The following is a 14,178-nucleotide window of genomic DNA, read 5'->3' on the forward strand; positions in this document are numbered from 1 at the left end:
ATATATATATATATATATATATATATATATATATATATATATGAATACACATAGGAATTGCTTTGTCACAGCGATAGAGTGTAAACAGGTTAAAGGTGTTGTAGCTCGGTAAAACCAAATACATAGTGTATTTAATGAATACACATAAATGTTCCAGATTTTTTTGTCTTAATAATTTGATATGGTTCTACTACATCCCACTGGAGCAGCATCCAACGGTCTGCAGGTGTTCATTTATTGACCACAGACAAATGGCATTTGGGCGGCAGTTGTCGACTAACTAAGCTAAAGTTTCGGCATGGGGAATTGTTTTTTCACCAATCGCATAGAGGCATCAGACTTTGACAGCCAATCATATTCCTAGTAGGCGTTGCCTTAGAGGAGTGCGGCGGCGGCGGTCGTGCTGTGCATCTTCTCGGGCCCGGTAGAGTTCGGTTGAGCGGATGCTGGATGGTGGGGGAGTACCACTGATGAGAGAGAGCGGGCCGGAGAAGGGACTGTTTAGCACGTTTCGGGGGACTATTGCTATCATCTGCTGGACACTGATAAACACTCGGGTCGGGTTTCTTCGTCTATTGCGGGAGGTAAGCAGAGCAGAGAAGCCGGGGACGGGAGTTTTAGTGGGGATGTGGTGGTTAGCAACAGTAACCGTTAGCTAGCGGATTATTGTGGCATGACTTTCTAATGATGGAGGACCATCAGCTTGGCTAATGCTAGCCGCTGTCCCGGCGCCCCGGACCCAACATACTGTTTTTGTTCACATATAGATGAATGTGTTGAAGATTTTCCGTTTTCAAGTTTGATCTTCAAGGGTTTAGTCTGAAACAGCGTGGTCATTGTCCGCCTGCTTTATCCCCACCCAGACGTCTTTGAGCCACCCACACCCATGATGGGATTGTGCCTTAGGAAGCTGCACAGTTCATCCCTAAAACTCCCATTTGCGCAGACTATTTAGGAATCTCTCTTACCTCATCGTCTTAACGTTATAAGAGCAGCGGTTCAAACCAATTCAATTGTGTACAGTTGGCTAAACAGAGCAATGAGTCCTTGTAGGTATCTTTTTTTTTCCAGTGGGTGGGAGGTGAAGCACAGCACGCCAACTTTGAGCTAATGTTAGCGAGCTAATCTAGCCAATGCAGCTGTTTGGCCTGGCCCGGTACATATTTGCAGCCCTTTACGAGGGGGTTTCACGGCTACTTGCAATTTCACAGCTCTTTATCTTACCGGACATGATGAGGACAGGATATTGCCAAGCTGAATGAGAGTGACTGAGGGGATGGAGCAACAAGGCAGGCGCACTGATCCCGCTCCATCCCGTGACCTGACCCAGATTTGGCTGCAACAGCGCCTGATTTAAGCATGGGACTAGATTGTTGTGTAAATATCTTTAGGAATACATAATTTCCTCGGGGATTAATAAAGCATTCTAATTTAGCTGAGGTTGAGTTAGATTAATAAGATGCATCCAGACTTGTCTCCGCGTCAGCTGTTGAAAGCATCCAGTGCCAAGGTTTACAGTTATCCCGCTCTCTTTCATTTCTATCTTGATGTTATTTTGTGCCCACAAGATAATTGGGTGCACTTCTGAAAGATTTTTTTAAATTATAAAAATATAATGAAGTTGAGTTAAAAATGTAAAAGATATAAGATCATTATAGACTGCTGCAGGCATGTTTATGTGTTGAACTGCAGCTGATGATTATTGTAATTATCTAATTGTCAGGTGATTGTTGAGTGTATACAATTATAGTTTTTTTAGACTTGCAATGATATATCTGCCCGATATTGGTATGGACTGATATTTGCCTTGCTGACTGATATCAGTGGGCAGTAGTTTACTGGCACAGCCTACATGGTCAAAAAATGTGAAAAGAGCAAAAAATATTTTTATGTCAAGCTACTTTTATTCATATAAAACATGTAAATTAAAAACAACAGGATCTGACCCAAAGTCCTGTCCGGTTGTGTCATACGTATTAAGATCAAATCTCTAAAAACAAATCACAACACCCACATTAACAACATTGTTAAAATGTAATGAGTAATAATAAAAATGTTATAGGTCAATGTAATGTTAAGTAAAAATTTCTTTTTTCTTTTTTAATTGTAAATAGTTGAGTCTCTAGAGCTGTACTGGACAGGTCCTTATGTGGGATAGCAGACTGTTTAAGAGGCTGAAGGTAACAACGGAGAAAGCCCGGTCATCTTTGGTGTTTCAGTGAGAGGTGACCTTGAGGCAAAATGTGGAGTTAATAGATCAATAATATGTTGTGGAGCTGACCCAAAGAGGGGTTTACAAAATAAACATTTAGGGGCAGATATACTGACTTGCAGCAGCACAAACTGGGTAGAGTTGGTATTTAGAAAGAGATTGCAGTGACAAGATTGTGTGTCAGGTATGACTCAAAATGTTGCATATGCATTTCTGCGACTTCGTTTCTCGAGGCAGAAAATATAAAATGCTCAAACTGATTTAATGTGTTTGCAAAATAGCTAATTGTGCCTGTATTTAATGCCAAAAAGCATGTTTTTGAACTTGAAATTGAAATGAACTGAAAAACTAAGCATAACTATTAGCGCTATTTGGGGATTACACTCACTTGATATTTTGCACCATTTAATATATTTAACCCTTAAAATCAGTTTTATGTTTCACAGTTAGGCAGCGAAATGTAGCCAAAACAGTCTGGGTATTTTTGTTTTTGTTGACTTAAACATTGATTTCCTAACTTAGTAAATAAGATTAAACAAATGCTTTCATAAATAGTCGAAATAAAAAAAACAACATGGAAGAAAATATCAATAATCATGATAACATTTTAAATTGTGATTTAATAACCAAATATTCAATATAAATATAAATATTTATTACATTTTAAAAAAGACAACACACCTGAATCTTTTTGAGGAAAAAAAGACCTAAATCATAAAACTTTTTTCTCAGTTACCAAATCTGTTAACAGGCAAATATTTTTGCTCTGATTATATGGTAATGGTATTAAATTATTTCATTTACTTAATTTTTCTATCAGACAGAATAGTCAGGGTTTCTCGTTTGCTTTTGAAGCGGCACAGATAGTGACGTTACTCTACATGTGGGCTGGTTATACTCAGGTAGGAGGCTTGACACTCACACACAATCTGTCTGAGCCTCCTGCAAATGATTTGGAAAGCCCTAAATTCATGTGAATAAAGTAACTTAAACAAATTAAATGGCAGAATAGAGATAATTCCGCATTATAGGTTCGTATAGTTTAAAATTCTCTCATTAGAGTATTAGACACTCCCTCTCATGATTTAACTGTATCTTTTTATAGGTGTAGATGAATCACCCCTCTATATGTAAATTGCTCTGCACTAGTATTTAAAATCCATTTTGTTTTCTTTATTGTCGACAAACTGTAGAAATCTAAGTGTTTTCTGATAGGTTATACATAATAATAATAATAATAAGACTGGCAATCATAATTCACAGCAAACCTATGACAGACAAGCAGCAACATAGACATTAACAGATAATGTGTTTTTTATATTTTAATTCTCTGATTGTTTAAACTGATTGATCAGTGTTTCCAGTAGAGGTCAGTCATTTTAGCTTTTCCCGAACCAGTACACACGTAGTGATCAAGGAGACCGATATCTTGATATCAAAATTCATAATAAAACTAACCTTTGCTTAAGTTTTTAAATTTTGGGTATTAAAAAAAATGTTATGTCGGTAAATCTGTTATTCAGTGGTTATTGAATATGCTTATTCATTGTAATTATTTATAAATATCTTAATATGTGCATGCTAATATAGTTTTTTCTACTGTCCATGAACTTTCGTATGCTTAATTTATCACAGGTTTTTTTTGTTTTTTTTGGGGGGGGGGAGTTTTTTGACATATGACATATAGTTTGCATATGTTTTGTTGTTATTCTACTACTATTTGTTGATCAAGTGCTTGTGTGCATTTCCTTTTTTCCCTTTTTAACAATACATGCCTCTATTTGGGGCTATAAATTAGCCTGTATTGCTAAATCTGGCACTTGTACAGACCTGAGTGTTTGTATTACATAATGTGCACTGCCCCACCTTAAATAAAAGATAGCATCACAGTGTCACATGTTTTTTTATATATGCTCCTCTTGCGTTCTTATTCCTTGTTCCCATTCTGTCGCTTTTATTGCTCACTAAACAAAAAACATCTTAAAATATAACCCGTTAGGGTTTTTCAGCAACCTTTTACGTGTAGTGTTATTTGGCTTTTAGGCTTTCTCGTTAGTGTAGTCTTATGGCCTGTTTATTCCCGCTGTTTTCAAGCAATTGTGGCGTCACTTTTGACGTGGAGCACACTTTGGTGTAGTTTCATCGTGTGGTGCACCTCTAGATTTTTATGACCGGCCATGTACACCCAGTGTACGAGTGCATTGGTCCATACTGTCATTTCACTGTAGGAGCTCAGAAATCTCTAGTTTATAGAGTGGGAGGTGCTGCAACAGCTTGAAAAGATACAAATTGCCTTGCTTCCTGTTTCTAGCACTTGTGCTCCTATATTATGGTAAATGGTAAATGGACTGATTCTTATATAGCGCTTTTCTACTCTCCCGGAGTACTCAAAGCGCTCTATACAATATTAGCACTAATGGTATAGGATAACAGGTATCAACTTGGAGAATACTGTAGCACGTCAGACAATGGTTATGGGGCTGTGATCACATCACGGTTGGCATGTGCAACAACCAATGCAGTGACTATAAACAGAGCTTTAGTCACTGTGATCCGCTTTCCTTATTAGAGCTCATGGATTGAGCTTGTTGTCCAGTTTTTGCAAGACGGGTGTGTCTGCTACAGACCTGTAAGTCAGTTAACACAGCCTGACAACAAGCCTGTTAACAGTAGCTTTGCTCAGACTTTACTGTTTGCCACAAATTATTGTGGTATTTGAGCTAATTGATGTAACTGCACAATCATCCATATTGTCCTGACTGAAGTGTTGATTGCAAGATTGTGTGGTCAGGTAGTTATCTAGCCAAGTTCTTTCTCTAACACACCAGATTTGATAGATGTCATCAAACCACATAGGTGTTCCCTATCCTGTCCAACTTTGCCCTTAACCTATTCAGTAAATCAAAATTGACAACAAAATAATGTTGTCAATTTAAGTTAATGTTAAAAATTTAACTAACTGCTTGTTTATAGAGTATTTAGCTTCACATTGGCACAACCAATCATAACCACAAACCAAAACTGTAAAATGTATTATCCCAGTAAAAGCTACTGTTACAAATCAGAAACAATGACATAAATTATTAAGAACACGGCTTTGTTTTGAAGAAGCTGATAGCTGTTGTTTTCAAAAGGATTCCAGTCATTACCATCTGAGCTTGCTAAGAGCCAACATTTAGCAGCCATTACAAAAGCTGCATCATCCGAGAAACATTTAACCACCGCCAGCACTCAACTATCTGAGTTACATCTTGATGGAATCATGTCATAACTGAAATTGTTAAAAGTGAATGTTGATGTGACGTTATATCAACCATCTTTACCAGTTTTAGTCATGCTAAGTTAGTGTAAACTGGCTTTACTCACATACAGCCGAATTGTAAATGTTTATGATTCATATCACAAGTGAAGACCCATCATTATGCACAGCAATCCATAACACCACTGACTCTAAACCTAATAAATGCTCTCATAGCCCTCATTACAGAAACTGCTACAAATGGAAACTGTTTGCCTTACTGCCTTACTTGTTTTGTTAAATTTCATTGCTAAAGTAATAGATTACTCTGTGAATTTTATGTCATCCATAGTTATTACTCTTCTGCTAACAGGGAGTCAGCATTTATGCTGCATTTTATATCTTAACTACTACCAGGTTTTTTAGTTTTATGGCAAAATCTAATATTTGGCTTAAAATTGCAACTCGAGTCAACTTGGTAATAATCTGATTTGAGTGAAGTCCTACGATTACTACTGAAATATTGACGTAGCACAGATAGATGTTTGTTCACAGAAGCCATTATGGCTTCTCCCACGAGGAAAGGCAAAGGTGTAAACAGCGATATTGGTCAATTTCTCGTTAGCTCACCTGTAGTGTTGTGCATGTTCAATTTCAATTTCTGCCACACTGTCATGTCCTACTGAGACCTGCCTTTTGTAACATGTTTTTAATAGTTAATTGTTTCACATTCAGCTAACTAGCAAAAGGTCCCTGGTTCAACTCCAGGAGGCGGCAAGTCCTCTGAGCAGCTAAAAGTAGCTTTTCCTACTAAATTCAGTTATCTGCCTGAAAAATGGCCTTGGTGTTTGAACTTTTCACAGATCTTTAAGTAAGGGTACTAGTCACAATTGAGTGGTGAAATTGGTTACATTTTGATGAACTTCGTGCTTTGCTTGCTCTCTACAGGTGGCCTAGAGTGCTCTGCTTCTGGTTTCCAGCAGCAATGACACAGAGGAGTGGACAGGAGGACCCGGAGCGGTACCTCTTTGTGGACCGCGCTGTGGTATACAACCCGGCAGCACAGGCCGACTGGACTGCCAAAAGGTTGGTATGGATTCCATCAGAACGCCACGGCTTCGAGGCTGCAAGTATTCAACAGGAGCGTGGAGATGAGGTGGTGGTGGAGCTAGCAGAAAACGGGAAGAAGGCGGTGATCAACAAGGATGACATCCAGAAGATGAACCCGCCCAAGTTCACCAAGGTGGAGGATATGGCTGAACTGACCTGCTTGAACGAGGCATCCGTGCTTCACAACCTCAAAGACCGCTACTACTCCGGCCTTATTTATGTAAGTATTTGTATGTTATAAAGAAGTTATATTCATAAGAAATGTCTTCTTCAGCAGTTCAGTTGTCATAATTTGACATGACATGACTTACTTTACTATGACTTGTCAGTATAGGTTTGGTTAGGTTGGTTAATATTACTGTAATGTTAAAAATCCCGCAGAGATAACATTTTAAAACTGCATGTAAGTAGGAGAATAACTATAGTCAATTATTTTTTGTGATTATGATCAGGTGCTTCCCACTTTCTTAGCAAAGAGTCATATCTATTCTGTGTCGCTGACATGTGAGTCTCAGGTGATAGTTTTGCTAGCCAAAACCAGTGGCGTTTAACAGTGAGAGAGAGGGTCAACTGGAATACCTAGTTCCATTCATTTTACAAGGCTTTAAACAGAAATGGTGGATTCCTGGTAAAAACTTTCATGGAGAAACATCACTACCCCCCCCCCCCCCCCCCCCCCCCCAAAAAAAAAAAAAAAAGCTTGGTATACAATAACTTTGCTAATTTAATGTCTTAGAAGTTGTTTTACTGGGTTCGTTATATAATAAAAACAAAGATTATTAAACATGTGGTTCATTTTAACCAAAACAAAGATAAACTATACTTCCTCTATTTCACACTTGATTTTCTTAATTCATGAGTCTAAAAAACACATTTCCTTCAATGGGCAAGCCTTCGTGTCCCATATTATCTGCTGATTTCCCCTGTGATTATTACCCACTTAATGATACGCATTCCTGGAATAGCACAAATGCAGAGGTTGTGGGCCACCTGAGACCCAGGAAGGAGGTACAATTCGGCTGCCATGTTCACACTTGAATGCGTGGTTAGAAATTGGAGGTATTGTACTTAGAGCAGAATGTACGTTTGTGAAGGTTCTCAGTCATCCAGGTCATCGTAGTCAAAGGAGCTTGCAAAGAAAAGCGTCTGGGACTCTCCACCATTTGACCTTAGAACTGAAGAAGCTTCTCGGATGAGAGGTGAAACGTCTTCAAGCAACTTAAAGAAGTCCAGACGCTTTTCTTTGCAAGCTCCTTTGACAGCAGAATGTAAGGCTTGTGCAATTGTGTTTTTTTCTTTTAGTTCATAATATTTTATAATTTACCTTGAAATTATTTGGTTGAAAATTATTTCAGATTGTTTGTCTTGTTTTGAAAAGTGTAAGTGTAGCTGAGACTGCTTTCGGCTCAGCGATTTGTCCCTTGTATTTTTTGGGCTCCGATATGTTGCAGGAGTGACATCACATGGTCATGATCACTTTCTTTCTCTAAATCCGATCTGCTCTGCTACTGAAATTTGGCACCCATTAATTTAATATAAATCTGGAATTGGCAAAGCCAATTTATTTGGTCAGTAGCCCCAAGAGTACAGAGGTCTACCTAGCCCTGCTAAGCAAAAAAATCAATCAATCAATCAATCAATCAATCAATCAATCAATCAATAGTTAACTGAATTGGATATTTTTCCTTCAGCTATTTTGGTGTATTTTATTAAGTAACTTGTTGGCAATAAAATGCCTTGACATTAGTGTATGCTGGGAAGGATTTAGGATTATAAGTTTTGCCATGTGTTTGGACAGCATCAGACCTTATGAGAAAAATCAAAGGACATTTTCTAATGCAGATCATATGTAATCTCTTTGTAGGTCACTAAAAAAATGAATAATCTGTTCCAGATTTTCACTCTGTATGTGCTGTAAAAAACAACTCAGTGTAAAGTGTGACCTAAAAGGATAAAGTGTAAAAAAAAAAAAAAAGCCCAAGTGTAAAAATAAATAAATAAAAAAAGCAGAAAACTCCAAATGCTCTTCTAAAAAATGTGTTTGTATATTTTAAAGAAGGCTTATGAGATTCAAAGAAATTACCCAGGCCTCATGTCTTTGCTCAGGGATGATCAGTGCTGAGTCACACTGTATCCAAACTGCCTTAACAGAGCTCTTTCTGTTTACTGATAAGCAACATCTGTGCGTTCAAATAACTGAAATTTCTTTTACTGTGAGAAAAGTGACTTTTAATTAACAGCCAATGTGCGTAAGCTTTTTGCTGTTATTGCTTGTTCTGGAGGCCCATAGAAATGCCTTACTGTTAATCTCTGTGGTACAATTTGTGTTGCTAAGTTATCATTTATTTTTGATTTTTCCACAAGGCCAGTGTTCCCCAGTGTGAAATTAATAAACAAAGGGTTTGAAGAGATTTGAGTTGGATGCATGGGGCATTGTGTTTGTCAGCTGCTTTAGCATTCCTGACTCTGCATGTTTTCCCGTCCTGCTTTTGAGGATTGTATGACCTTTTAAGTCAGGCCAGCATAGCATAGCGCTGACATAAACCTCTTTGCAGAATGTAAATGAGATAATTCTGTGTCAAACATGCTGCCATGGGGCAATGTGGAAAGAGCTCAAGAGTGTGTGGACTGAAGGAAGGTTGCACGCTGGAGATGGCATGCTAACATCACATACGTGTTTCAGTTACTCAAATTCTGATAAACGACCCGCTCTGCCACGTGAACCACAGCCACCGCTCGACCCTAACAGATTCATATTCACATCACTACAGAAGTGTAAACTAATGGTAGCTTTGCCTGGATTCCAATTTTAGCCAGTTGTTTGGGTTTTCTCCGTTAGTTGACCCAGTGCCTTCCATAGGTCTGCATGTGGATGTTTAATGAGATATTTGTGGTTGTTGCCTCTTACCTCCTTAAGACTTATTGTCTTCTGTGTCACAAGGTGACTTCAGCTATTATTCCTCACATTTTTATTTAGGGGGGGGTCTCAGCTATCACTGTTGCTTGAATGTAAGTTAGCCCACAGATTCCTATATTTTAATCAAGCTGCTGAATGAGATTAGGAGCACCTAAAGATTTAGAGCACACTTAAATCTTCTATCCAGACACAAATGGTTATAATTAAAACATGCAAATGCATTTGCTATTTTTTGTGTGAAGTCAGCAAAGACTAGAGCCCAGTTTGCCCCGCTATGTCAGAGTGGAAAGCTGAGACGCCAGAAATCTTCTCCCTTTTCCCCACCAAGTCAGATCCTGTTGCTAAGCACTGCATAGTTCACAGAAATTCATCTGGATGTTTCTGAAGAGCCAGAAAGCCCTTCAGACTGTGTTTAAGCTTTCTCTGTTGGCCAGAGTCTCTCAGGGTACTGGGCACAGTTTATGAACACTACAATCTGAGATGCATTAGTTATGGTTACCCGATTCTATACAGGGTTGTTTAAGTGATTGAATTTTATTTTCATTTGTACTTTTAGCTTCTTTTAGCCCTTCCATAAAAGCCCAGATCCACTCTTAGCTAAGCTGTGGTGGTTTTAGTTTATTTTGATAGTTTATTTATTCAATGAAGTGTTAATTAAAGTTAAAGACAATCCACTTAATTAAAAAAACAAGTGTCTTCTTTTTATATTTTTAATAAATCCAGAATTTTTTCAAGTTTGAATTTTTTAAAACAAGTATTGATCAAAATATGACTTTTGTCACAGGAGTGCTTTGGTATCTTTCCTATGGGAAAATTTACTTCGTCAAAAGTCATTTGATACAGAAATGAACCACAGTGCTCTGGCGTGGTGTTATGGCTCATACTTGCTGGCTCGTATCTTGCTTTGCCTGGTTGTGTAGGCAGCCAACCCTTTTGCCCCTGAGCCCCACTAATCTTGCATATACCCCCTGAGGTCCACCATGAAGGACAGCCAGCTGAGTCATCCCTCTCCCCACTGCCTGTGGACCACGCTGGTCAGGATCACTGATCTGTCTGCTTGGCGCTGTGCCCACTGTAGGGGGTCTGCGAAGTGGATATAATGACTGTTTCCCTCAAATACATCCTGTAAGCTCAAGTTACCTTTTATAGTTGATGGCATTTAGCAAAGTATATAAGTGTTAGGTGGAGGATTGTCAGTGCCAATACTGTATAATAATGTTGGTGTTCAAATACTGCTAATGTTGCCAGAGAAACAAATCTCTCGTTGGCCAGATTGTAGCAGAGTTGTGTCTACAGCATCTGTGCACATAGAGTAGGTGGGGAGGATGGGTTGTTGGCCATCTGGTGATGTTACTCCACCCTCCAGACACATGGGCTTCAGTGATACTGTGTGTAAGTCTCAGGGTTGTTTGCATTTCTGGGCAGGTTTTAGTTTTGACTCTGTTTTAGCAACTTTAGCAACTCCATTACCAGCAGTGTTTGAATTTAGTGTGTGCTAAGTTGTGCCAAGATCTTAGGTTCAGTGGCTATTTGGGCAATATGGATCAGATCTTAAATCATAATAATCTTTGGTATTCATATGCATGGCTTTGGTTTATGAGCATTTCCAGTGTACTGTACAAAATAATACTTTAAAGAAATACACTTGTTTTAACTGATAATGGGCTGTTGAATCAGACTAGGGCTGATTCATTATGGCAAAAATCCTAATCAGAGTCATTCTGGCCAGTGTTGACATCATTATTATCCAACATGATCACTTACAGGCTTACTGTAAATTTATTGAATTTCAAAAATGGTAAAAATGGTAAATGGCCTGCATTTGTATAGCGCTTTTCTAGTCCATAGGACCCCAAAGCGCTTTACACTACATTCAGTCATTCACCCATTCACACACACAATCACACACAAAAACAAGAGGTGGATCTCGATTAACTCGAACTCCAATCTAACTTCAGAAAAAAATTAAGTAAATGTGAACACTGTCGGTTTTGCATTTACATGAATGTGTGGTGTGAAACTCCAGCCGAGGGGAAGGCTTTCTCTCTCTCACTGACTTGCATGTACAGTCCAGTCTGCACCCAAAACATGCTTTGCTTTCATCAGCGTTGTTCCACTTCAACAACTGGGTTAGCGGGGCCACAGGCTGCTGCAGACAACATCATTTAAAGAGTGTGGCTTCTCAGCCCAGCCAAGCGCATACATTAGAAAGGTAAAAGAGACTCAAAGTACAGAGAAAAAGGAGTAAAAGCTTAAAAAGGGTTGTGAGGAGGAGAGAAGAGAATAAAGTGTCAGGCAGGAACAAAGCCGTATTGTTACTATCTTTGCAGCTTAATTTTAGGTTTGATCAGGACTGATAGATAATTAATCTGCTTTCATGTGCTCTTCACTCTGTACCCCACACAGTTTTTAGTTAATGTTCTAGCAGCAGCAGCAGACATGTCAGGGATTAACCCTGCTCTGGCCTGTCTGCATTTTTTAGCTAAAAGGCAGATATTCTGTTGTGGATTAAAATCACCTCCCGCTGCCTCTGATTTTTGTTGTTAGTCAAAGGATTTCTGGGTAAACCTGCCACCAGTTTAATGCAGAGAAAAACATTATTTCTACGTATTAGAAAGAAAACTGGGAAATCTCCAGTTGTATACCGTTTTTAATATATGCACCACAGTGGGACTTTCAGGACATTTTGTATGTTTGTTCTTAAGTAAAATTGATTTTTAGAGGATTTGTAGTATTCACAAATTGTCTGATAGGAAACATTGGACTAGATCAGACTTGTATGTTCCCATTTACAAAAAACCTGCCTGTTAATACAGGGAAACAGTTATTTAAACAATCACATCTTTCTCTGAATAAATTGTGTGTTTTTATCTTTCTGCAAAATAAAAAATCAACATATTGAGCAATGTAGGATTATGTTAGCAAGCATTATGGCTTGACAACCTACTGCTGGTTACATTCCTATTGTAATAAAAAAAATCCCATGCAAGATAGAATTTCAGTTCTATATCTCTATATAGACCCTACAATAATTCAAAGCAGAGAAAATAAACATATCTGAATTCATTCCATGTACTGGTACTGTACAGTACTAATGGAAGTATTGCACATCACAAGAAATAGAAAAAATAGAAGTCTGTTGATCTCTATGTTAAACTGTTAATTCGAACCCTTAGCTCAAAATGAAGCTAACTTTGGTTATGCTCATCACCACAAACAAGAAAAGCACATCGCCTCATGAACAGGTGGAGCTCATGAGCGTAAAGGGAGTGAATTATGAATATGCTGTTCAGACAAACAGATTTTGCCACTCAGACTAAAGAACCAAGTTATTCATTAAAAATACGTAACTTCATTAAGGTTAGGCATTACCGTCTACTAGGTTAGGTTCAGAAAAAGATCATGGTTTGGGTAAATATGCAACTATTTCAATTTAAAGGTCTGTTCTCTTAGTTGGCATAGTGACGTGTTCCTGCTTAAGTGATGCGGACGACACATGTACTGCAGACACAAAATATACTTCCTGTTGAAGCACATTACTTACAAATTTCTCCTTACATCCAAATCCTTGCCCATTTACTGCCCACTGTAATCAATACATTTAAGGTAATATGATATATTAATCATGTCATAAATGTTGCATTAGGGCTGCTGAGGAATTAACACTCGACCATATTTTCTTTTCTTTGTAGACGTACTCTGGTCTCTTCTGCGTGGTCATAAATCCCTACAAAAACCTGCCCATCTACTCCGAAAACATCATTGAGATGTACAGGGGCAAAAAGAGGCACGAAATGCCCCCTCACATATACGCCATCTCAGAGTCTGCATACAGATGCATGCTCCAAGGTAAGTCTTCTTATCTACAATCCACAACCCTTACAGAAAATACCACTTTACTGCACTTTAAAATGTCATTGAATGTCAGAGTGTTACTTCTAAGGATGTCTGTATGGTTGGAGCTTTTTTTTTTCTTTTTTTGTTAGTGCATTGAAAGGTCACATCTCCTCACAATATGTTCAGTGTCAATCTAGAGATGGGATTATCAGTATTATCACTTGTGATTTTTAAACTTTTACCAGCCTTCACAAACACAGGAGCTTTCTATAGCCACAAAATTGCAATTAAGTTTGTATTAAATAAAATCACAACAAACACTAAGCAAAAAGCTTGAGGTTATGTCTTGAGACAAGACAATAACACTACTAGAAAGGTTTCTCCATAAACACATCTATCAGATTGTATTTTTGTCCTTGACATAGTTGACAGTTTAAATCGTAGGATCACAGAATCTTGTGAGTGACGGCTGTCCAGGCTCAACGTTGTCTGAGAAGATCCTTGTAGCTGGAAAGCGTCCAGGCTCTATGAGCAGTGACTGACTAGGATCAGACCAGCGAGAACAGAGAGGGTGACCCCATTGTGCTCGACAATAGATCCTTTGTGTGATTGCGAGGGCTGACTGGTGGGGGTGGTGACAGACTGGACAGTCCCGTCGGTCCTTTTAGGCTTTGCTGTGTCTCCATGTTGGTACACAGAAAGCGTCAACAAGCAGCTCTGCCCTCTTTGAATAAAAGAACATGGGAACATCATCATGCTGATGTGATTAGTGACAAAGACATTTTTTCTTTAAACCCCAGATGTTTTTATGTTTTTTTTTTTGGGGGGGGGGGTTAAATGACATAAAGGCTATGGGATATTTTC

General features: G+C 38.5%; 1 protein-coding gene across 2 annotated transcripts in view; it reads left to right on the forward strand.

The window, feature by feature from the left end:
- Positions 1–384: 384 nt before the first annotated feature.
- myh10 (myosin, heavy chain 10, non-muscle) overlaps positions 385–14,178 on the forward strand; it is a 63,400-nt gene continuing 49,606 nt past the window's right edge. For both annotated transcript variants that reach the window (XM_080881558.1, XM_080881559.1), the window contains exons 1-3: positions 385–584; positions 6,399–6,780; positions 13,170–13,326. In XM_080881558.1, the coding sequence (XP_080737684.1) occupies positions 6,436–6,780; positions 13,170–13,326 (502 nt within the window). In that variant the 5' untranslated portion in view covers positions 385–584; positions 6,399–6,435. The remainder of the gene's footprint in view (positions 585–6,398; positions 6,781–13,169; positions 13,327–14,178) is intronic.

The sequence above is a fragment of the Rhamphochromis sp. 'chilingali' genome, assembly GCF_963969265.1.
Source record: "Rhamphochromis sp. 'chilingali' genome assembly, chromosome: 4".
NCBI classification, from domain to species: domain Eukaryota; kingdom Metazoa; phylum Chordata; class Actinopteri; order Cichliformes; family Cichlidae; genus Rhamphochromis; species Rhamphochromis sp. 'chilingali'.